Source organism: Ochotona curzoniae, unplaced genomic scaffold, assembly GCF_017591425.1.
Source record: "Ochotona curzoniae isolate NIBS_2020 unplaced genomic scaffold, NIBS_Ocur_1.0 contig_2235, whole genome shotgun sequence".
Classification (NCBI taxonomy): domain Eukaryota; kingdom Metazoa; phylum Chordata; class Mammalia; order Lagomorpha; family Ochotonidae; genus Ochotona; species Ochotona curzoniae.
The window spans coordinates 1,918,885-1,944,577 of NW_024465384.1; the positions used below are offsets into that span (position 1 = coordinate 1,918,885).

General features: G+C 41.2%; 1 protein-coding gene across 1 annotated transcript; it reads left to right on the top strand.

The window, feature by feature from the left end:
• Positions 1-783: 783 nt before the first annotated feature.
• Positions 784-25,432, top strand: LOC121151047 (protein FAM186A-like). The gene is made up of 8 exons (XM_040972233.1): positions 784-1,115; positions 7,168-7,387; positions 8,583-8,753; positions 12,417-14,383; positions 14,648-16,812; positions 21,144-21,336; positions 24,529-24,674; positions 25,200-25,432. The coding sequence occupies exons 1-8, from the start codon at positions 936-938 to the stop codon at positions 25,408-25,410; spliced, it is 5,253 nt and encodes a 1,750-aa protein (XP_040828167.1). The 5' UTR covers positions 784-935; the 3' UTR covers positions 25,411-25,432.
• Positions 25,433-25,693: the final 261 nt, after the last annotated feature.

The window sequence follows — 25,693 nt, forward strand, 5'->3', positions numbered from 1 at the left end:
AGCAAGGAACAGATCTGCCATGAAGATTAGAGATAAGAGCTCCACTCTCTTTTCATCACTGGAAAACAGACTAAATGGCGACTTTCACTTTTTGGTTGTCATCACTTAAAACAGCCACTCTTTGGAGTGGGTATTTAGAGCAATGGTTAAGAGGCTATCTCATACTGGAGTGCCTCAGCTTCTGAGTCCAACTTCCTGCTAAAGTGAGTCCTGGGAGGCAGGTGACGCCTCGGCTGTAGTGCCTGGTTCCTAATTCAATATGGGAGACCTCATGTGAATGTGGAAGACCCATATTGGATTCCCAGCTCCTGGCTTGAGTTTGGCCGAGTCCCAGCTTTGGGGGCGGGGGGTGATATTCGGAAGATGTGTGAGCAGAGGAAAGGACAAAGAGAGCGACCTTCATCTTCAGCCAAACATTCAAGTTGCCACATGACTAAGAAAAGTTATAAGATGGCTGAGGAAGTTGAAATGCACTTATTTCATCACAAACATGAAAATACTTAAATCCCAGGAAGAGAGTAAAACAGAATTACATTTTATGTATTCTGTCCTGAACTCTACCATGTGGGTTTTTAAGCTCATTTCAGCAGGGATATCGCTTCCACTCCTTTCTGTGTTCCTGTTGTCTGTTCTTTGCTATCTTCCCAACCTCTTCACCTTCCTACTCTCACGTCACAGGCAATGTGAGGCCTATATTGCAAGGTCCCCTTAAAGAATCTGTGAGTCACTGGCAAACGTCACCGTGGTTCTAATGTGACCTCACTGGCACCTGAAGTCAGTGGTTAGCAAACGGGGTTGCTAATGGGGTAAGCAACTCCCTCAAAAGGCCTTTCTTTAGCTTCCTAGTGGGCACCATTGTTAGCATCTGTCTGCTAGATTCTGTGAAAAAAAGGAGAAATAGAATAAAATCGCCAAATTCTCAGCATTTCATCAAAATGGGAAGTGTGGAAGCTGACGAATCTGCCTTAGAAGAAAATGGCATCAATTCCCCCATTGAAAGAACAAACTCCGAAGACACCCTAGATAGTCCAACGGTCCCGGAGCTTGAAATCCCAGGCCCGGTGCAGGACATCATCTATCGGATTGAGCAAGCACAGGCCTCCCGGGTCAGAGAGGTAAGTCATGAGCTGGAAGCTTACAGATGGGACCTTTTAAAACAAGATTCATTTACTTCTCTGAAAAATAGAGGTTACTGGCCGAGAGGGAGAAACACAGACACACACACACACATCACTGGTTTGTTCCCAAATCCCTGAAGCAGCTGGAGGTTGGCCATGGCAAAGCCAGCATCCAGGAATCCCTGTGGGATTGCAATCCCTGCTGGTTTGCATGAGAACTGGGATGGTGATAGTTCAAACTAGGCATAATCATGGAACTCAACACTTATGGGTATCGGGATTGGGAACAAGCTGGGTTGGTTCAGGCTGTAACACCTGTAGTTGCACCCAGGGATAGGATGTAAGGCAGACTGGGCTGCAAAATTCATCAGTACACATGAAGGCTGTGAATGGGAGGTAGACTACACTAGGTAAGGGCCTAGCACGTGCTGGCATGAGTGAGATCTGGTTCTGGGAATGAGCCTGGTGGGGAAACTCCTCAGGTGGGCTATAACTCTTTCTTATGAGCATGAGATTTGAGGCTGAATGTGAGCCAGACCAGGTCAAGGATGCTCCACTTGTTGGCAGGTATGTGAGTTGGTTTGGGGGGCAGACCATGCAGGGTCAGGCAAAACTAGCACACACTGTGCCAGACAGAGCTAGGCTTCAGCACCTGCTGGTGAATGCAAGAGCCAGGGTGGATGTAGGACCAGCTGGGCTAGATCTCAGCAGCTGCTAAACCACATGAGAGCTGGGTCTTGGGGTGGGTCAGGCATGGCTAGGTTGTAGCACACAATGGTAAGAGCTGGAATTGGTGTACACCAGTTGAGCAAGGCCACTGTAGTTGCCAGGATAGGAAGCAGATCAAGTTAGGCTGGGCCAAGATCTTATCAGTGTGTGTGACATCTGTGACTGGGAGGTGGCCTGATAGAGGAGCTTTGGGAACTGCTCTGTCAGGATGCAGTCCCTTCTGGTGAGTGCAAGAACTGAGCCTAGACCAGGCCAGGTTATAGTACCTGTTAGTATATAGATATGTGGGTCAGGTCTGGGGGTGGGCTGGGCAGGGCCATTTCATAGCATTCACTGGCAGATGTGAGAACCAGAACAGGGTGCAGAGAGGTTGGGTTGGGCCACAACACCAGTCAGTTCACATTAGTGATATGGCTGGGAATTGGTTGGGCTGGGTTATGCTGCTGCACCCACCAGCATGAGCTGGATCAGGGACAGGCAAGGCTGAGCCAGGCTGCAGCATCCACTGGCAAATGATGAGGTAAGGTGGACCATGCCAATGGACTTCAGAAGAATTTCCTCAACCTTGGAGCAATGAACTCAATAGCATCTCAGAACTATCGAAATCACTTAAGCAGTACCCTCAGAACATGCTTCACATTAGGAACCCTGGGATGACATCGGGTGGCCATCCTCCATCCCCAGGTACTGATGTGGTTAGAATGCTGGGTATAGCTTCTCCCCTTCTATTCCTGCTCCCCCAGACACAGGAAGAAAATAAAGGAAGATTGAAAGCAGTTGTTTCATCCACTTTCCCCCATTCCTTGACTCTCCTCACCCTAGTTGGTGGTCCACATGGGCATACATCCTTCTCAGCTATGTAAACATCATCATCATAAAAAAAAAGCTAAAGAGAAAATACATAAAAAGATCTTCCATTTGCTGGTTTACTCCCAAACTGGTTGAAATAAACAGAGGTAAGCCGATCGAAAGCCAGAATCGAGCAGCTTCTTTCTGGTCTCTCATGTGGCTACAGGGACCCAAGGCTTTGGGCCGTCCTCTACTGCTTTCCTAGGCCACAAGTGGGAGCTAGATGGGACACAAACTGGAACCCATATGGGATCTTGGTACTTGCAATGGGAAGATTAGCCAATTGAATCATTGCACTGGGCCGCTATCATTTTGTGTTTGGGTCATGTGTTTAGCGTGGCATATACACAAGGTTTGCCTAACTATAAGCTACAAACATCTCCTTCAGTGGTGTTCTGGGAGTTTCGTACCTGCCATTTTTACATCAATGTCTATGACTTATTTTGTCTTTTTAATCTATATAAATGACTCAGGTGTGTTAGCTTTTCTTCCCTATAAAGAAATGCCTGAGGGCCTGGCAGCGTGGCCTAGCAGCTAAAGTCCTCGCCTTGAACGCCCCGGGATCCCATATGGGCACCGGTTCTAATCCCGGCAGCTCCACTTCCCACCCAGCTCCTTGGATTCATCCCAGGCATGTGGAGATGGCTTAACATTCACAAATTAATAAATGTGATTCATGACACCAACAAATTGAAATACAAAAACCATGTGATTATCTCAATAGACACAGAGAAGGCATTTGATAAAACCCAACACCACTTCATGCTGAAAACCTTAGGATAGGCATAAAAGGAACATTCTACAATCAAAGCAATTTATGAAAAAGCCAATGCCAGCATCATACTAAATGGGGGAAGACTTGAGTCCTTTCCACTAAGATCTGGAACTAGACAAGGATATCCACTCTCACTACTGCTTTTCAACAGAGTGTTGGAAGTTCTTACCAGAGCAATTAGGCAAGTAAAATAAATTAAAGGAATTAAAGTTGGAAATGAAATGAGGAATTCCTGCTTGCAGACACAATCCTCTACTTAGGAGAATCAAATATTGTGGAAGACCTCTATGGTGAAAACTATAAAATATTTTAAAAAGAAATAAAAGACGACATTGAAAGATGAAGAAACTTACCCTGTTCCTGGATTGGCAGGATCAACATCATCCAAGCATCCATATTACCATATTCATAATCCCCACACATTCAATATGTTCTTATTACCAATCACAAACCCAACAACATTCTTCTTAAAAATAGAAGGTAGAAAAGTTCATCTGGAAACACAAGAGAGTACCAATAGCCAAAGCTATCCTGAAGAATAAAAATCAAGCTGGAGGAATCACAATTTAGACCTCAGGACATACTACAGAGGAGTGATCATCAAAAGTCTCATCCTGACACAGAAACAGAGATCAATGGAACAGAAATAGAAACACCAGAGGGAGACAACACATGTATAGCCAACTAATCTTTGATAAGAAATCTGAAAAACAATCCAGGGAAAAATCCTGGTCATTTCAACAAATGCTGTTGGGACAATTGGATAGCAGCTGCAGAGGTAAGAAGCAAGACCCGCACCTGTCACGGTATACAAAAATTAGCTCTATATCAATCAAGGACCTAACTCTACACCCAGAAACCATCAGACTATTACAGGAAAACATAGGAAGCACTTGTCAAGATATAGGAATGAGGAATACTTGGAAAAGACGCCAAAAGCCTAGGGAATCAAAGCCAAAATAAACATGTGGAGTACATCAACTGAGAAACTTCAGTGCAGCAAAGGAAATAATACAGAAAAGAAGCAACAAACGGAATTGGAGAAAATATTTGTACACTATACAACTGGCAGGGGACTAAAATACAGGATTTACAAAGAACTTCAGAAACCCAGGAACAATAAAACAAATAACCCAGTGAAGAAATAGGTGAAGGAAATGAACAGTCATTTTTTAAAAGAACAGATTCAAATGACTAACAGACATATGAAAAGATGGTCAGGCTCTCTAGCCTTCAGAGAGATACAAAGGAAAACACTTAAACAGCAGACTGATGGAACTGTAACTCCTTATGAAGAAATGTGCTGTCGTGACAATATGGGAAAAATGGATCGGGGGTGGAAATTGTAGGGAGGAGAATCCCAGACTATACACAATTGTATGATAAAAATCAAAAATTAATAAAAAAAAGAAAGAAAACCACATTGAGGTTCCACCTAACTTCAGCGAGGTTGGCCTACATTCAGAACTCTATGAACAACATCTGCTGGTGTGAATGTGGGGAAAATGTACCCTCCTTCACTGATGGCCAAAGTGCAGGCAGTACAACCACTATGGAAACCAGTACAGAGAGTGCTTAGAGAATTGCAAATAAACCTGCCATATGACCCAACTATCCCGCTCCTAGGAATATATCCAAATGAAATGAAATCTGCATATGAGAAAGGGATCTGTCATCCTATATTTACAGCAGCACAATCTACAATACAAAATATAAGGAAACAATCCAGATGCTTGTCCAAAGAGGAATTGGTTAAAGAAATTGACAGAGTGATAGAAAGTGGTAGAGAGGTTGAAGGATCCATCTATCCATCTATCCATTCATCCATCCATCCATCCAGAGAACCTTTTATCTCTTGGTTCACTACCAAATGACTGCAACAGCTGGGGATGGGTCAGGTAAAGCCAAGAGCCTGGAACTCCCAGGGGTCCACATACTTGGGACAATCTAAGGGTACCACTTTGACACACTGGTGTAGATGATGATTTCTTGAACACAGGCAGCAACTAAACATCTAGACAAAGGGGCAGTCCTACCAAACCCAGTAGCTTTTGTGCCGCAAAGGAAACAAATGAGACAGACAATGGAGTCAGAAAACATTTATAAGCTGCTTCTCTGAAAAGAAGACTATCTAGAATGTATCAGCAATTCAAAAACGCAACAGCAAAAAAACAAAACAACAAAACCAAAACAATCCAAGAAATGGGCAATTATGACAGCTCTCAGAGAAACAGATACAAATGGCCAACAAATACATGAAGAAATTCTCGCATCACATGAAGAAATGCAAATCAAATCCACATTAGAAAATCCAATTCTTGAAAAATGCTCATTTCTGAATTACTGTTCCATTACCCTGTATGAATACATTTACCGATTAGTACTGATTTTATATGACAACTGTTTTGTATTTAACCTTAACAATATTCTTCGAAATACTGCTACCCAAGGTTTCTTGCTCGTAGTGTATTTAAGGTATTCATCTCTGTGCAATTAGTACAGAATTGTTAGTATTTTAATTATATTTTTTGATTATTGCAAATCTTTGTTGTTTTTGTTGTTTTTAAAAATTTATCACATATGTGGAAGGTGGCAAAACATGGTCCTTATGGTGAGCAAAGTCAGAGTTATATAAAATATGTGTGTAGAAAAATGTCACCACTTCCTCATCCTTGTTACTACAACTCTCCATTCTCTTTTCCATCCTTTCTCTCTCACACATGTGCATATAAACCCTCTCTAACTCCTACTTTGTCTTTTATTTTTTTTCATATAAATAGATTCAGGTGTAATGTATCATATTGCCACTTCTCACACATGAAGGGTAGCATACAATAGATATTCTTTTGCATTTATTTTTTTAAAACAAACTTATGGCTTGGTAATACCTTTACACTTATCTTTTTTATTCTTTTTAGGAGCTAGATACAAATTGACCTATGTGTGTGTGTCGGGCGGTGGGGGGGGGTATGAGAGATGGAGTGGGTAATTTGTTACTTAATGTGTAAGTTTAAGTTTTACAATTTTCATTCTCACATTTGTCTTTAGCCTATCCTACTCTGGTTTCTGTGAAAGTATGTGATAAGAGTCCACTTCACTAAATATTTCCATATGGATAAGAGGTTGTTTTTGCACCATTTAATGAAAAGTTCAGTCTTTCCCTGTTCATGTGTATAAACTGCTTCTTTCACAAATCAGGCTTGTGTGTATGTATATTGGCCTGTTGAAGGTTTTCATTTCCGATAGCTGGTCAATTGGTAGTACTAAAAAACCTGAATTGCTACACTTTAGACAAGTACCTTAAGAAAACTATGATGTATCTCTCCATATTTTATCATGTCGACTGATAAAATCTTACCTCTATTTCCAACATCACTACCAAATGTTTCTACTCTGAGAGTGTCTTAGACATTTTCAGCCATTTGCTCTTTCACATAACTTCTAAAACTGAACTGAGAAGTTTAAGATGAATTGTAAAAAGCACAGTAGAATTCTGACTGGATTTGTATGGAGTTTCCTGACTAACTGGGTGAGCTTTATGATGTTATCTTTCAATACTGAAGCATAGTATAGCTTTCTATTGACACTTCTCAAATTTCTTTTAATAAAACCTTGTGACTCCTTTTTTTTTTTTTTTACAAATTGAGCAACAGATTATTATTATTTTTTTACACGTCATCCATTCTTCTTCCATAGGATACTAAAACACAGATGATCGACATAATGAGCAACGTGCATCAAATCATGACCCGCTACTCTGTTGATTTTGACTTGTCCTTGGGAAGGAGTAACTTCCTTACAGAACGTATGAAAAAGCAAAGAACGACGTTTTTGGAGAGAATGGCTACTTATGCTAAGAATGTCGAAAGCAGAGAAAAGACGCTTGCCTACATTTTGGCCTGGTTAGAAGAATGGAGTAAGTTTCCAGAAATGTTTCAGAGAAAGACCACAAAGTCAGGAAATCTACAAAGACACTGTGAAGGATTAGTCAGATTAAAGCAGAAAACGCTAAAGAGGTCGTTCAGAAAGTGACTGACCTGTTTTTGAGAATAAATAAAACACGAATTATGTTCACTGACTGTCAATTATTCTGACTTCCCTGCTTTTCTCCAAACTTGTCAGTAATGCTCCTGCCCAGTGTCTTTACACGAACGCTTGCCTGGAGTGTTATTTCTAGAAAGTTATACGGCTCATTCCTTGTGTATGTCCCATTTGAACCTAATGTGTTTTCTGAACATTCCCATTCCCTATCACCTCACACTCTCTATCACTCATTATCTTTATTTTTGTCTATAGCATCGGTATCTATGCTAATGTAACTGTATAACCCTTTTTAAAAAAATAAATCTCTGTATACGTATGTATATCTATAAGCACTCAGTTGTGTATATTTCTCATATACATATGAGATATAGTTCTAAAGGCTCAGGGTTTTCCCCTCTTCCCCATCCCAATTCCCTTCTTATCATTGATTTCCTCTATATTATTACATTAAAAATTTTTTGTCTCCTTTCACAAGAAGATAAGCAGCCTGAAGTTGGGGGAACTTGTACTCAATGCACGAGAACAGTACATGTATGGATAGGCACTGATGGAATTAAAGAATGACCAAACATACAATAATAATCACAGAAACAAAGAAAGAGAGAGATTTAGAGGGAAGGTGGGGGTGAGATGGACAATGAGATGGAAGGATAGATAGAGTAAGATATTTCATTCTATTCTGCTGCATTTCCAGCCACATTCACAGGTAGAATGATTGCAAATGGAGCAGCTGAGGCTCAAACCGGCACTCTGATGTGGGATCTGGCATTGCAAGGAATCTGAGCCACAGTGCTGACTCCAAGGTCCCTAGCAAGCTGTTCACACCCAGTATGAAAGCATATACTCACATCTCAGACACCTACTTGCCTGGATTTTAGGAACAAAATCAAATAGACACTTTAAGCAGCATTCACAAGACTTACTGGCTCACTCTCTGAGTCCAAGTCTTCAACCTTTTCACTGAGGAAAGACTGAGAAAATCAGTAAGTACAACATAACTATACTCACATTTCTGAATACACATTATTTGTTTGTATGCAAAAAAATGTTTTTTCCCTTTCTTCAAGATTCCATCTTATCGGAGATAACTGTATTTGATATTGATGAACACTACCACTGGATAGTACAAATGGAGATGTTTCCAGACACACTGAGAGCCGTTGAGAACAACATCAATATACTATGCAGCATGAGTTCCACGTTCCTGAAAGACAAGAAGACTCAAAAGAAAAAATCAGGTAAGTGTGCTTTGTGATTTTGGAAATGAAGCTTGATTCCTTTTTCTCAAAATACAACTTTGTGGAGGTATAATTTTAATATAATAAAAGTTATAATATAATATAATAAAAGTTATAATATAACTTTGTGGAGGTATAAAATTCACATGTTAAGTGTAGAGTTAAATGATTTTCAGTTTTTTTTTTTTAAAGCTCTGAAATCCAAACCTTGTGTCACAACACAGGCCTCTTGCTCCATCCATTATTTAGAAATTGAATACCCTAAATGTCACTGCTGAGCAATCTTTTCTCCCTTAAATCTGTCAGTTCCTGTGTTTGGGCACTTGGTTGTGCACTACACATGCATTTATAATCACTGTAGCTTGCAGATGCATTGATCCTCCTTGTTACAGGACCATTATTTTGTGTTAATATTTGTCAACACAGCTGTCTTCTCAAATATTAGCAGTTTCTTCAGCTCCTGTGTGAACACTGTGTTCACAGCCTTTCTTTTTCTATCATCTGTTTGCATCTCTGAATCCAAGGTGAGTCACTGGAAGCTGGATCCTGTGGGATTTTTTCTTTTGATACAAGTCTGACAATTCAGTTCTCCCACATGGGTGGGAGAGATCCAAACACCAGAATCATTGTTTCTCTGGATGCGGGGGATTTGCTGAATTTCTCACCCAGTTATTGAGTAGATCTTTTGTCTGTTGGTTTATGACACTTTTGACAAAAAGTTTGTACTCAGTAAGCGAAGGTAGAAAAGAGACACAGAGATCCAAAGAGAACACTAAAAACACCACTCATTCCCCAGACCAGGAAAAATCTGAGTTTGCATTCTATATCTAATCCCAAATTTACAAATGAGAGTTGATGATCTCAGTTGTGTTAATGATCTCACAGCTGAGATATTAATTCTGGAGAAAATTCAATGTGGTTGTAAGAGAAAATTCTTCTGTTATTTTTCCTCATTTGCCTGTTGCTAGATTTTATAATATAAAGATTTATTATCCACCATGATGCAGATTTACATGCATAGGGGATCATCCCTCCCCCGTTTCTGCCCCCCATTATCACTCTATTTATATCATTTCCCAGTATGCTAATAACCATTGTGGAGTTTTTATAGTTTGTGTTTTCTGCACATTAGTTGTTGTACATTAGAGAGAATGTATGATATTTGTCTTTTTGGATACAGCATACAGGTTGCAGTTGGGGCTATTTTGTTGCAAATGGTAAGATTTCATTCCTTATTATAGCTGAACAGTATTCAATGAAATAAATGTGCCTTCTTTTCTTTATCCATTCATCTGTTGATGATATCTGGGTTGTACTAGCTGTTGTGAATTGTGCTGCCACAGATATGGGATTGCAGACATCTCTTTCATTTGCAGGTTTCATTTCATTCGGACATATCCTTAGGAGTGGGATGACTGGGTCAGATGGGTAGATCTGTTTTCAACTGCTTGAGGAATCTCTATGCTGACTTCCAGCGGTTGGGTTAGTTTACATTCCCATCAACAGATTAGGCTACCTTTTTCTCCTGCATCCTCACCAGTAACTACTGTCTGTTGACTTCTGTATGTAGACCATTCTCACGTCAGTTAGGTGTTTTCCTTATTGTTAAAGAGCCTGAACATTTTTTTCATGTGCCTATCAGTGCTTTGAATTAATCATTTGAGAAATATTTGTTCATGTTCTTTATCCATTTCTTAACTTGCTGCCGTTAAGTCTCTGGAGTTATTTGTAAGCCCTGGATATTAGACCTCTGTTACCCTCTGTTGTGTAATTTGCGAATACTTCCTCCCATTCTGTGGGTCGTCTCTTCATTTTACTGTTTCTCTTGCAGTTCAGCAGTGTCTGCTTGGCATGATCCAATTTATTTTTGCTTTAATTGACTGTGCTTTCGGGGTCTTCTCTAAGAAGTCTTTGCCTATGCCAAAGGCTAGCAGAGTGTCCTGGATGTTTTTCTTGAGTAATTTGATGGTGTTGGGTTCATATCTTTTATTCATTTGGAGTTAATTTTTGTACAACATTGAAGTCAGGGATATTATTTCTTATTCTTACAAATAAGTATTTGATTTTTCCCAGCTACATATGTTAACAAGACTATCCTTTCTTACTGGATTGACTTCAGTTTTGTCAAAAATTTGGTTACAGATGTGTGAGCTCACCTCTGGGATTTCTATTCTGTTCCATTGATTTTCAGGTCTGTTCTGTGTCAGTATCAGGTTGTTTTGATTACCATTGCTCAATAGTATGTTTTGAAGCCTGTTATTGTGGTATCTCTAGCTTTGTTCTTATTGTATAAGATTGCTTTCGCTATTGGGGATCTCTTGCATTTCCATATAAACTTTGGCATTCTTTTTCCCCCTTACCTCTTGAGTAGAATGTCATGGAGTTTTAATTGGAATTGCATTGAACCTGCAGATTACTTCTGGAAATCTGAACATTTTGATGATGTTGATTCTGCAGTCCATGAACATGGCATATTGTCCCATGATTTGATGTCTTTTTGCATTTCTTTGTTTTGTAGTTTTAAGTATAGGGATTCTTCACATTCTTGGTTATGTTTATTCCAAGTTATTTGAGGATTTTCTTGTCACTATTGTGAATGGGACTGATATTGCAAGCTTCTCAGCCACGGGATTGTTTGTGTGTTCCAAGGTCATTGATTTATGTAAATTGGTTTTATATCCTGTGACCTTGCTGAACTCTGCTATGAGTTCCAGTTGTCTCTTTCTTGAGACTATCAGTTCCCCTATATAGAGGGTCATGTTATTTGGAAACAAGAATAATTTGATTCCCTTCTTTCCAATTTGCATTCCTTATGCTTGTATGGGTTTGGGGGACTTGGAAGCATGTTTCATTTCAGCCCCATGCCTACCCACAGGGGACTTGCTGCTCTGTCTTGGCTTGTGTTGGAACACAAGATCAGCCTAAGCTGTGATTCTATGAAATGAGTTATTTTCCACCTCTCCAGTGACTTCCCCTTTCTGTCTCCTTGCAGAGTTCCAATCACCACTGAAATACAGCCACTACTGTTTTGCTCAGCTGTTTCTGCTGCTTTCCAGTGTCCTTGAGTCCCAGCAATTTCTCTGCCATCAACCTGTCTACACTGAGATCACACCCTACCCACCACCTCTCCCTATTAATCAATCCTTACCTGAATTGATGTATCTTTATTCATCCATCTTGGATCTCACTGAGAATATTCTTCTAAGAACAAAACTGGTTGCTTAGGAGCTATAGTTTTCTACCCACCCTTTTCAAAGATTTATTTATTTAAAAGGCAGAGAGACAGGAGATACAGAGTGAAAAAAATAGTCCATCTACTAGTGCAATCCTCAGCTGGCTGGGTTAGGCTGATGCCAAGAATATACAACTGCAGAAGGTTCCACATGGTAGTGTCTCAGGCACTTAGGCCATCCTCCACTACCCTGCCAGGCACATTAGCAGTTAGCTGGATATGAAGTAGCACACTAAGTGCTCCAATATGGACAATATGATCATTAGTGGCAGATTAACCTACTACAACATAAGGCCAGTCCCCAGAGCTAGCTTTCTTCAATTGATAGATGTTAACTTAATCTAAATTCATTAGGCTTAAATGCAGAGTGAAAAAAGAATCAGTGCAATCTTTTTTTTTTTTTTTTAATGTGTGTGTGTGTTTCTTTCCAGTGTCTAGAGCAGCTCTATGGAAATCCTGGAAAGACAGGTTGGTAAAGAGACCTGCAACAGCCTATGCATTAAGACCAGATCAAATGATTACTAATCAATTTGCAACAAATAGCAAGGTTTTAGAAATTCAAAATATGCTGCAGGAACTCACAGGGACTACAATATTCAATAAATTGGAAAACACAGCTATCAAATACATTTCATCAACAATACTCAATCTTTCTAAAGCCTTGAGTACTGTAGTCGAGCAATTAAATATTGCTAACATTGTAGGTGACAGTATGTTTTATGAGAAATATGAAACAGAAAAAGAACTCTCCCGAAGAATGATTTATGACCTTAGTGAGCAAAATGAGAAGCTTCAACAAAACTTACAAGATACACAAGAAAAGTATGAATACTTAATTAGATTCAAAAGCATTACAGATCAATATGCATCACTTCCGACACCCATGATTAACATCAAAACTGAAGACACAGAGGACAGTTTGGACACTACTTTAGCCAAAGAATTTGACAATACACTATTTAAGTCTCCTTCGAAAAAGATCAAAGCTTCTGAGACAAAGTGGGACTCTACTCTTTTATATAAAGCTGGAATGATCCCAGAGTTATCTGAAGAGCCAGACCCACAATCTGAAAAAAAGGGAAAAAAAGCTGCTGGTCCTTCTAAAACGCCCACGGGAAGTAAAGAAGGGCAGAGAGGGGCTGTTTATTCATATGGCATGACTGGCCAATATCAACCTGTGAAAACAGAACACACAAAAGGTCCACACACCCAAGACCACGCTGGATCAAATACAAGCAAGCAAGACAGTGAAGAGAAACTGACTGAAGCCCAAACTAATCAATACTCTGAGCTAGAAGAAATAGAGAAGGGAACAGAAGGAATAAAAACAAAGACATCATCTGAACCAGGAATCCAGCATCTCCCTTTCAGCGAAGCTAAAAACCAACATGTCAAAGGTAGAACATCTTACAAGGCAGAGCAGGCCAGGAAATTTAAAACTGAATCTCCCTTGAGAAAGGGGCTTAATTTATCGGACCTAAAAGAGCCCCCCATTGAGTCAACAAACAAATGGACTAGGGACCTAACAGATCCATCGAGTATGGCTCAAGTGAAACAAACATCAATGTCACAGAAAGCTGAAGTTCAAGGAAAGACACAGGACATCCCCTTAACAACGGACAGAAGCAGAGTAGGGAGAAGAGACCATGAGGAAAGTCCAGCCTTCAGCAAACAACCCAAGTCTCCTCAACTTGAGAAATCACGCACAAATATCCAGAAAGATTCTTCAGAAACTGAAAGGGCATTAGCAACTCCAGAGGTCAAAGGTGAACAGAGTAACATGGAATCATTTCAGAAAGCCTTAATGGATTTCCTTAAAGAGAAAATTAACAACATAGACAAGCCTGTTGATGAAAACACCATGCCAAGGAAGGAGAGCTTACTGAAAAGGGCAGAAATGGAAAACTTTGAAACAATAAAAGCAAAGATGGATGAATACTTCCAAAAAATGGCTGAGATTGTGATTCAAATGGTGAGGAAATTCAAAGTTGCAAAAAACGAAGGGGATATTGGAGAGAAACCCAGGATGCAAAAAAAGGCAGTTTCATTCATGCCGGTACTGCATGATCAGAAGTCATCAACTACTGCCAAGTCTGAAATCAGCCGTTTCCTCTCAAATGAAAATTTAGACCCAGTAATGAAAAATGTAATAGAAATGATCTTGACTGAAATAGAAAGTGAGGGAGATGCTCCAACAGTCTCAACAGTAAGAAAAGAATATGAGAAAGCAAAGCCCAAACAGGATGAATATGGACAAGAGGGTCAAGACAAAATGCAAGACAAATCTAGTCTCCAGAAGGAAGCTCATATGATGACAGAGGCACAGAAGACAACAGCGAAAGAGCAAGGGATGCTCTTCCAAAGAGAGAAGGAAGGGAAGCTGAGCCTGGATCTGAAGGCAGAGAAACACCACCAGCAGAAAAAAAGAGGGAGGAAGGAGGAGGAGGACAAGCAGAAGCCAAGCAAGGGGGCAGAGCGCCTTGACAGGCAAAGGGAGATTGCAGCAGTCCATCAGAAGACCAAGGGAAAGAAACCTGAAGACAAGACCAAAGGCACAGAAGAGCAATCCCAGTTACCCCAAGGTAGAACCTTCCATCGAGTCTCAGGTCTCCCACCTGAGACAACGCACTTCCTGCCAAGCACTCCTTCACTCTCTCCTCAGGCCTCAACACCAGAAGCCCTTTACATCTACCCACAGCCCCTTGCAGAGCACAAAACTCACACTCCTCAGCTTTTCCAGGTCATGGATGTACCTCTGACCCATAAGCAGGCCCCAGCCACAAAGACTTCTCAGCAGGCCAATGCCCAGAGGACAACTCTGATTCATCATCAGACCCAGGCCCCGGCAGTCACTCAAATCCCTCAGCAGGCCCAGGCCCTGGCAACCACTCTGACCCCTCAGCAGGCCCAGATGCTGGGGACAACACTGACCCCTCAGCAGGCCCAGGCCCTGGCGACCACTCTGATCGCTCAGCAGGCCCAGGCTACCACTCAAATCCCCCAGCAGGCCCAGGCTACCACTCAAATCCCTCAGCAGGCCCAGGCCTTGGTGACTACTCTGACCCCTCAGCAGACCCAGATGCTGGGGACAAGACTAACCTCCCAGCAGGCCCAGGTCCTGGAGACAACTTTGACTTCTCAAGAATCCCAGGCCCTGGGGACAACTCTGACCCCTCAACAGGCCCAGATCCTGGGGATAACTTCAATCACTCAGGAAGCCAAGCCTTTGAGAATTCTGACCTCCCAGCAGGCCCAGGCTTTGGGGACTACTCTGACCCCTCAACAGACTGAGGCCCTGAACATAACAATGATTACTCAGCAGGCAAAGGCCTTGGGGACCCTGACCCCTCACTATACCCTGAGTCAGGGGATTCATCTTAACCCTGAAACGGTCTGGAATTCACATATGGCACTCAAACAAGAAAATGACCAGGCTTGGCTGCCTCCTCTAACCTTGGAACCAGATCTAGCACTGACAGCCCCTACTCCCCTTCAGGACACCCCGGCAGTAAAGGCAGCTGGCACTTCTGAACAGATCCAGGCAATGCAAATCTCATCCAACATGCAACAGGCTTGGGTATTTGGCGTTCCTAGCACTGAAGAACATATTGAGCTCACCCAGGCAACTGGAGCCACCCCTTCTCCTAATCTGGTTCAGGAGATGGAGCTACCATTCACTTCTATGCAGGCCCAGTCATTAGGGGTGTCTCCCACTCCTGAGCAGTCACCAATATCTGGGACTCCTCCTATTCCAGGGCAGCCCCTTGAACTGGAAGCTCTTAGCGCTAGGCAGTTATTTCTGCCTAAGAGCCCTCAAACTGCCTGGCTACCTCCAGTATTGGAAGGCCCTCCTACACCCAGGTGGCCTATAACATCTGAAATGATGTCCATCTCTGCAAAGATACCAAGTGTCTGGCATCCTCTCACACCTGGGAAGTCTCTCCCTGGAGAGTTCATGGAGTCCAGACTCTTAACCATCTCTGGAAAGTCCCTGGAACACCAACCTGCCCCCATAGAACAGTCCCCCTCTCCCCCAGCCCCGAACACCCTTGGGCAGCAACTGACCCCACTGATCCTCCCTGAGGATGCTTCCCCACCATGGATCCATCCCACTCCTGGCCATCCTTCCAGACTCTGGACCCCTTCAGCTACTGGAATGTCCCAACAAGGTGTTCTGTCTTCTGACAAGAAGAAAAGATGGGCAACTATTTCTACTCTGAAAGCTCAGTCTTTGATCCAACCCAGTACCCCAGTTTTGAAGACAGGTCAAGCTCCATTCACCATTAACAAGATCCAACTGCCAGAGATCTTTGACACCCCAGATGAACCCCAAACACCTCGAGATCCCTCATCCATGGAACTACTTAAGGCAGTTGAGCCCCATCTCACAAGTGACAGCCCCCCAGACCCGCAGACCCCTCATACTAATGAGGAGATCCTGCACACACTGCAGAAGGCCAGGAAATCGCTGCCTTCCCTGACTCCTCAGTTACTGGTAACATCACAGAAGCCACAATGGGACCAGAAATCATGGTCTCCCTCTATAGAAAAGCCGTGGATGACAGCTTCATGTTCAGATACCAACAAAGACAACATGGTGGGGCCTCCTTCTCCCCAAGAACTTGAAGGAAAGACATATTTTGTTGATGTGTCAGCTCAGAGAAAGAACTTGATACTGTTAAATCAGGCCATGGGAACTTCTGCACTTCCTTCCCACTTACACATGATAGCTAGGAATCTCATCATTGAGACGCTACATACAGACGCAGTTCGGCTGGGATACCTGTTACACAAGTACGTTGCCTACAGGCTGATCCAGCGTGTGAGGTAGGCAATTCTCCAGTGATCTAGTTGCTCTATGTCCACTGTTCCTGTGAAGTCTGGACATCAAATATCCTCCTTCATTGCCCTATAAATATATTGTCAAATTTAACCAATGTTGTAAAAGAATCTATTTTAGAAGATATGTATGACATAAGCCTGTTTAAGACAGCAAAAGGAGACATTAAGGGAATAACAAATGGATAATATCAAGATCCATTTCATTTATTCATCTGTTTACATTGACTTCTCTAGGAATGGGGTAACTTTTGGCCAGTAATCTCGTGATCTTCAGTGTTATGTGAAGATAAGCCAAGGGAGAGAATCAAGTACACTCATCACAATGGAAGAGATGATATGAAACACTGGCCTCATTTTTGGGGGGTTATTTTCTCCATTCCTACATAATTCAGATTCTCAAAATATGAGTTATTCTTTCATTACTGATTATTGTAAGTATGTGTTAAAAATGTTGGTGACTTGGACTTTTACCTCTTACATGTTCTTGGGAAAAATAACTCTGGTTTGAGGTACATTTTGTTGTATTAGAGACGTTGCTATAGCAGTTGTAGTACTTTCTGAGGATTCCCACATCCCATAACCTACTTCCTGGTGTGAGTCTCCATGCTTTTCTGACATGTACATTAGGAGGCAGCAGGTGATGGCCATAGTACTTGGGTCCCTTCTGCCCACATGGAAGACCCACATTTCCTTCCAATCTTCTGGCTTCAGCCTAGCTCAGCCCAGGATATCTGGGGAATTTGGAGACAGAAACAATGGTTACAACAGTCTCATTCTGTCTTCCACCTTGATGCCTTTCGCCTCCTGAGTTCCTGGTGAATTCCTGTTCCCACCTGGGAACAGCCAGGTGTTCTGGCTGATACTGGATCTCTGGCTGCTACTGGACCCTGGATCACTGGAGTCCGGATTGCTGTTTGCCAGCTGCTAGTTGGATTTCTGTTCATTGCAACATCACTTTGCCATCGCTGCTGCTTCCCTGTGTCCAGGGATTTCCAGGTACCCCTTCTTCTCCCCGCCAATCGCCTGATATCTGTCTTTTCCTGGAATCTGCTCCTCTTGTTTTACCCTAATGATTCTCTGTTAACCTAAAACTGCACCCTAAACTGCCATCTTGCCTCTTCTCATTATTGTTTCATAATACAGTTCCACAGGCTTTGGGATTTCCTGGTTCCCTCCCATGTTCTCTCCCCTCACATTGATTTCCCCTCTAGTGCTGCAATGAGTGGTCCTTTATGACCTTGTTTAGTTTTTCAAAATACCAAATTTCCATTTCATGGATATTTTTCATTTTATTTTATTTGGTCTCAATTTTGTTCATTTACTTCATTCTGCTAATTTTGGGGTTGTTCTCTTTTTGTTTTCTCCAGGTCTCTGAAATGTACCATTAGATCGTTTATTTTATGTCTTTTCAATATCTTGATACACATTACTATTTGCTATAAGCTTCCTTCTTAATACTGCTTTTGCTGTATCTCATTATTTTTATATATTGTATTGTCATCTTTGTTTCCAGGAATGTTCTGATTATTTTTATGACTCACTGCTTATTTAGGTGTTATTAGTCAATCTCCATTGACTATTTTTGTATATTTTCTGGAATTTCCTAAGTTGTTAATTTCCATCTTTATTTCCTTGTGGTCAGAAAATAAAATGATGCAATTTCAATTTTTCCCCCTGGATTTGTTAAGACTTGCTCTATGGCCCAGCACAGGTCTTTGCTAGATAAAGTTCCATGCGCAGAATATGTGTATTTCAACTGTGAAATTAAATGTTTTGCAGATATCAGATCTGTTTGATCCAGATTATAGATTAGCTCTGTTGTTCCTTTGGTTTTTCTTTGAGTTGATCTGTCGATAGACGAATGTGGAATGCTAAAGCCCCCCCCCCCCACATTATTGTATTACAGCCTACGTTTGTTTAAATCAAATAGCCAGGTGATATCTTCCTGTTGTTTCCTTAACCATCACAATGCCATTCTTTATCTCTTCTGACAGCTTTTGTGTTCAAATCTATTTTGTCTGATATTGCTCCTGTCACTCCTTGCTTTTTTGATTTTTGTTAGTATGAGTTATCTCTTTTAATCCTTTCATTTTTAGTCTGTACTTTGTTGGTGAGATGTGTTTCCTGAAGTCAGAAAATAAATGGGTATTTAAAAAAATTCATTCTGCCAGTCTGTTTTAATTGAAGAATTTGAGCCATTTAAAGTAATTAGCAAGTAATTACTTGGTCCCGTCACTTTTTCCATCAATATTGCTCATATTTATTTGAATTTCCTTTGTACTTGTAATGAAGACGTTCTGCCTTCAAACTGTTTCAGAATGATGTTCACCATTCTCTATTTCCGTGTGTGGTACATCATTAAGCATCATTTGTAAGGCTGGATGGGTAGTCAGAAATTCTTTTTGTTTTGGAAGATCTTTATTTCATATGCGTTTGTAAACAGAAGCCATGTAGGGTACCGGATTTTGGGTTGGTAGTTTCTGTAAGGAATTGGCCTTCTTCTCTCCATTCTCTTCTGGCCTGTAAGATTTCTGTGGAGATTATCTATCAGTCTACTGGCAGATGTCAGATTACTCTGGAGATAATCTGACATTTTTGCAACTACATATTAGAATGCTTTTTTTGCACTTCATTGTTTAAAGTTTTACTATAATACAATGTGAGGAGTATCTTTTCTGGTCATGTCTATTAAAGTTGTATGTGCTTCCTGTATCTGGATGCTTCTTTCCACAAATTTCAAAAGTTCTCTGTCATTAAATTGTTGGTAGGCCTTTTAATAAATTCTCTCTACACCTTCAGGAACTCCTACGATACTTATTTGACTTCATTTGATAGTATTCCATAAATCTCAAACACAACGATCAATTTCTTTCATTTTTCTTCTGCTGTTTTTCAGGCTGCTTCCAGCTGGGGTTCCTAACACAGCCTGGAGAACAGCAGATTGTGGATGCAGTGCTTGGGCTCCTAACAGCCACATAGCAGAACTGGATGAAATTCTAGGGTCCTGACTTATGGGAAAGGAAGGCAGATTTACAGAGAGAGAGACACAGAGAGCTTTTCCATATGCTGGTTCTCTCACTAAATGGCTACAATGACTGGAGCTGGGTTGCCCCAAAGCTGGAAACATGAGGCTTCTTCTGAATATCCCACATGGGTGCAGAGACCCAAGGGCTTGGGAAATCTGCTGCTGCTTTCCCAGGCACATTAGCAGGAAGTTGGATTGGAAGTGGAACAACCAGACCTGAAGTGAGGCCATACGGGGTGTTGGCACTGCAGGTGGAGGCTTAGCTTACTCATGACACTGGCTCTGGGCACTTTTTCTCTGTTCATTTCATTGTCTTTTAAAAAATATTTATTTTTATTGGACAGTCAGCTAAGCAGAGAGGAAGAGAGACAGAGAGGAAGATCTTCCATCTGATAATTCACTGCCCAAGTGACTGCAATGGCTGGAGCTGTGCTGATCTGAAGCCAGGAGCCACAAACTTCTTCCAGGTCTCCCACATGGGTGCAGGGTCCCAAGGCTTTGGGCATCCTTTACTGCTTTCTGAAGCCACAAGCAAAGATTTGGAAGGGAAGCAGAGATGCTGGGATTAGAACCAGTGCCCATATGGAATCGTGGTGTGTGCAAGGCAAGGACTTTAACTGCTAGGCTACCATGCTGGGCCCTTCACTGTCTTTTAATAATTCTATTATGTACCAGCTACACTCTTATATATCACTACTTTTAAAATGAAGATTTTTGCCCCATAAGGCACATTTTAAAATAAATGAGCACATGCAAATATAAATATGGCTATAAGTAGCCATATAGATTATTAAAATTTTATTTACATGGGCCAAGCACAGTGGCCCAGTGGTTAAAGTCCTTGCCTTAAACGCGCCGGGATCCCATATGGACTCTGGTTTGTATCCCAGCAGCTCCCCACTTCCCATCCAGCTCTCTGCTTGTGGCCTGGGAAAGCAGTCGAGGATGGCCCAATGCTTTGGGATCCTGTACCAGTGTGGGAGACCTGGCTCCTGGCTCCGGATCGGCACAGCACCGGCCATTGCACTCACTTGGGGAGTGATTCATCGGATGGAAGATCTCCCTCTCTATCTCTCCTCCTCTCTGTATATTTGATTTTGTAAAATAATAAATAAATCTTTAATTTTTTTATTTACATGGGAAAATAGACTAATGTCTTACTAAAAAAGCCTCCTTTCCTCATCCATCCTTCTTAGTAGCAAAGGATGATGTAATTAGGAAAACTGAGGACAAACTCACTGAGTTAGGTTGATCAGCTGTCTCAACTTAATTCTTGTATTTTTTCTTCAAGAAACAATATAATCTATCAAATAAAAGCCATCCAATACACTGGTAAAGGATATGAAACCCAGAAACTCTATGTCATGCTGAGCAGAATTGACGACTATCAGAAAAAGATGATGTATACCTGGACTGAGAGGCAGAAGTTTCTAGAAGAGAAACGAAATCAGTGCCTGAGGAAAATGATATCCTTATTTACCCAGGTAATGTGTTTTCTGTTACCTTATCTAGTATGCTGTGATCCAAAAAAAAGTGCTAAGTTTTGAAACTAACATCCAAAGGGAGGCACCATATTATGATTCCTAAAGATGGCCAAATGTACTGCCACAAACACTATGGGATAGGAATGTGGGCCGGATAAGTCCCATGAAGTCATTTGGTTTGATCCTGTCAAGGTAACCCCATGCAGATTTGAAATTCAATAAACCTATAGAAGCCTAATTTTTTAGTTGGACAATTTTCTATGGACTGCGAGTCATGTCATAAAGATCCAAACGACCCTTGGCAGAAAAAGAAAAGGTTCTCACATGTATCTTGCTATGGTTCTAGAGATCAGAAATGAAGAAAATTAACGTGCAGCAGGGCTGGTTCCTTCAGGATTCTCTGAGAAAACTGTCTCATGCTTCCCTCAGTGCAGGGCCATTGGAAATCCTCAGCATTCCTTAGCTTGCAGCCGTTGAATTCCCATCTTCGCCTCCACCTCTCAAATGGCCCTCAGCATGCATCTGGATTCTGGGCCTTAGGAGGCCATATGCATCAGAAGCAGGACTCAACGACATCCTGGCTCATACAGGATGATCTCATGTTCAGATCCATAACTCAGATTTGTAAAGGTCCCTGCTCTAATAAGGCTGTGTCAGAGATCCTGAGTGAACACAGCTTTTGAAGAGGCCACTGGCCCAAACTGCCACTACAGCATGAGCAGTGACACTCCCAGACTGACAACAAGAATATTTGTTAAAATTCTAGGTGAGAAAAAGACGAGAATAGGAGTCGGCTCCAGAAAAATTCAGCTCATCTTTTCACCCACAAGTAGTGGGTGACAAAGATGTGAAACTTCTTGAAGCCACTGCTCCCTAATTGTGGGCAGTTGCTTTATCAAAACCAGCAGTTGGCTAGGCTTATTGCCATGAGTTTATCGGAAGGGAGACAACTTGCTTCCACAGCACCAGGCACAAGCTGTCCCCTTCAGTGCTGGCATCCACTCACTGTGACTTACAACCCAATATTAGGCAACTGGCAACCTGTCTTGGGAAGCAACAGGAACACTACAAAAGCCGAGAAGAGAGTTCTCTTCCCTGGGACTATTTCAGATAGCTTCAGATTTCCTGGCATTAACTCAGTTTTGAACAATAAATAACGCAAGCTGGAGTTTAGGAACATTTTATAACTAAATATTCTAAATATTATAACACACTGCTAAAAAAACATACCTCATGTTTTGATTTTGCAAATATGGTGAAAATGCATGGAGCAAAGGAAGATAAGCTGGCTATGGCATCTAACAAGAACGACCATGTCTAGAGCATTTTATATCATATATTAAGGTTTCAAAGTCAGGAATATCAGAATCTGACCATGCTGGTATGAATGCATTAAGAAAGGAGAAGAGAAAGTAAAAAGCAAAAGAGATGGGGGGGTAGATAGCAGTAAATACCTTGCACTGAATCAAGGGGATGGCTAAGGGGACTGGCTCTGCTATGAGATGTCTGAGTTCATATCACTTTTAACTGCAACGCTAGTGGACATCTTAATTTTTCATAGATATAAAATGGGCCAGATTGGGAGCCAAGAAGTTGTTCCTGGTATCTCCCATGAGTGGTACTTTCTGAAGCAGTGTTTTATTTTATGCAACCTTCCAGGTGCATTAGTAGGGAGTGGGATTGGAAGGCAGTGATGAGACTTGATCCCAGACACTCTGAGATATAGGTGTTCCAAGGAGCAGCTTGACCGGCAACACCAAGCACATTCCTGAGTTTTCTGAGCCTGACCAGGTAGTTACAAGTTCCAAATGAGCTGACAGGGGAAGGGCTTGGCTCAGCGCTTGGCATTGATTCGGTAAATGTTAGCTATCATTATGTTTGTATAGTGTAGCACAATTTATATTCCATATATGCTACCCTATACAGTGTTCACTATCCTGTTATTCCTATTTTAATAATGAAGATGAGCAGGTATAGCTAGATTAATCAAAGTTTCCAGCTACGACTCAGACTGGAGAGTAACTAGGAGGAAGGCTTTGATTTGTCACAGACTCCAATTCTGAACTTACGCCTATTGGAAGCGAGTTGAAGAGGGAAGAACACTTGAAAAGCCACAGAAAAGAAGGAATTGTGTTTCAGTCAAGTGACAGTTCAGATCATCTCCATAAAGATTCCAGCCTTTCTTTTTTATTTTTAAAATTTTTATATTTATCATAGAATACTGTATAGTCTGGGATTCCTCTCACTCCAGTTTCCACTCCCAACTGATTTTTCCCATAATGTCACACTCTTCATAAGGAGTTACAGTTCCACTAGTCTGCTACTTAGGTATACCTCGACAATACTGATACAGACAATGTCAGACAGTCCATCATCCCGCTGTCTAGATATACCCAACATTTTCATTGGGAGTCCATGTTTTGTTTGGAAGCAGAGATGCATGTTGCATTGTTTTCACTTCTGGATATGGTAATCTTCATTACTCCACCAGTATAATTCCAATTTGCATGACAGATCCCTTATATTAGAGAATACATATGATATTTCTCCTTTTGTTATTGACTGATTTCACTGAGCATAATGATCTCTAGTTGGAACCATCTCGTTGCAAATTGTATAATTTCATTCTGTTTAATGGCTGGATAATAGTCCATGGAGTAGATGTACCACAATTTCTTTGGCCTCTCCTCTTTGGATGGACATCTGGGTTGTTTACATGTCTTTGCTGTTGCAGATTGTGCTGCTGTAAATATAGGATTACAGATTCCCTTCTCACATGTAGTTTTAATTTCTTTTGGGTACATTCCTAGAAGCGGGTTAGCTGGATTGTAAAGCAGGTTTATTTGCAATTCTCTAAGCACTCTCCATACTGATTTCCATATTGGTTGTACTAGCCTGCACTCCCACCAGCAGGGAAGGATGGTACCTTTCTCCCCACATCCATGCTAGCAGGTGTTGTTAGTTGAGTTCTGAATGTAGGACAATCTGACTGGAGCTAGGTGATATCTCAATGTGGTTTTCATTTCTATCTCTCTGATGGTTAGAGAGCTTGAGCATCTTTTCACATGAATGTTAGCTATTTGGATCTATTCTTTTGCAAAATATCTGTTCATTTCTGTTGCTCATTTTTTCACAGTTTTTTTTTAACAGCTTTTCTTTCTATGACATTGTTTCTCTTATTTACTTTTATAGTTACAAGAGATATACAAATTGAATCTTAGTCAACCCATCCCTTTGACAATCAATAAAAAGGAGATGCCTGCCTCTACTGAGTTTGTTCAACAAACATTCCAGAAGTTGTCAATAGAAGAAGACAGACAATCTGTCAAGAAAATTAGGTATATGGTGGAGAGACTGATAAGTTGAGACGATTGTGAAACTTTTTTTCCCCACCTAACAACCCCTTCACCATTGTGATATGATTCACTGGAGAATCTAAGCAAGAATTGATTTTCTAAACTAATTTACTAGGAGGGTAATTTATTGGCTAAATTCATTTTGTAAAAATTGCACCCTTCCTTATTAAAAAAATTGTTTGAAGAATGTTTAATAAAGTAGCTTAGAAGCATGAACTCCTGGAGGCACTATGAGAGGGAAGCAAAACACATCCATGGTATGTGTTTTAGTATAGATTTTCAGGGAAAGTCATGGAAATTTAGCTTTGTTAACCATTCTGGCAAATTCTGCATTATCATTTTACCTCTATCTCAAAGTGAGCATGGCTAATGCTTGTCAGTGCCAAGGGGAAGTTATTATAGGATAGAGTAAAAGTTGGGGGGCAGAGAATAAGACTCATACACTTTGCCAGATTCTTGGTACAAAATAGCTGTGCACTTTTCACCTGTGCTTCCCTCATTCTACAGATGCCAAGAAGACCAGACTGATGCCATCTGGGAAACTGATTTATCTATATCCAGCTACCCAATAGTAGAGAAGACACCAATAAATGTGCCCTGGGACCAGCTGGGTGGGTACCCAGATGTTCCTAGGCTGCTCCAGTTAGATGTCCAGTCTACCTTCAGAAAATCTCTTGCATCCATTAAAACACGGTCAGTACTAGCAGCACCCTGGTAACTGGGCCTTTTGTCACATCTCGTTTCCCTCACCTTTCTCCTGCAGCACCAGGGAGTTGTCAAAATTAAGAGTTTAGTGTGTCACAAACATGAGGGTGCCATCTGTGAAAAAAAAAATCAATCAAAAAGGTATCCAAGTATTAACCTATCTCAATATGCCACAAACCAAGCTCCCAAGTATTTTAGGTTACAGGAAGTTAAAGGAAAAGCAGAATTTCAAATAAGTTCCTATGTCACATCATAGACATGTGAAATAGACCTTCAACTAAATGGTTTAAATACTG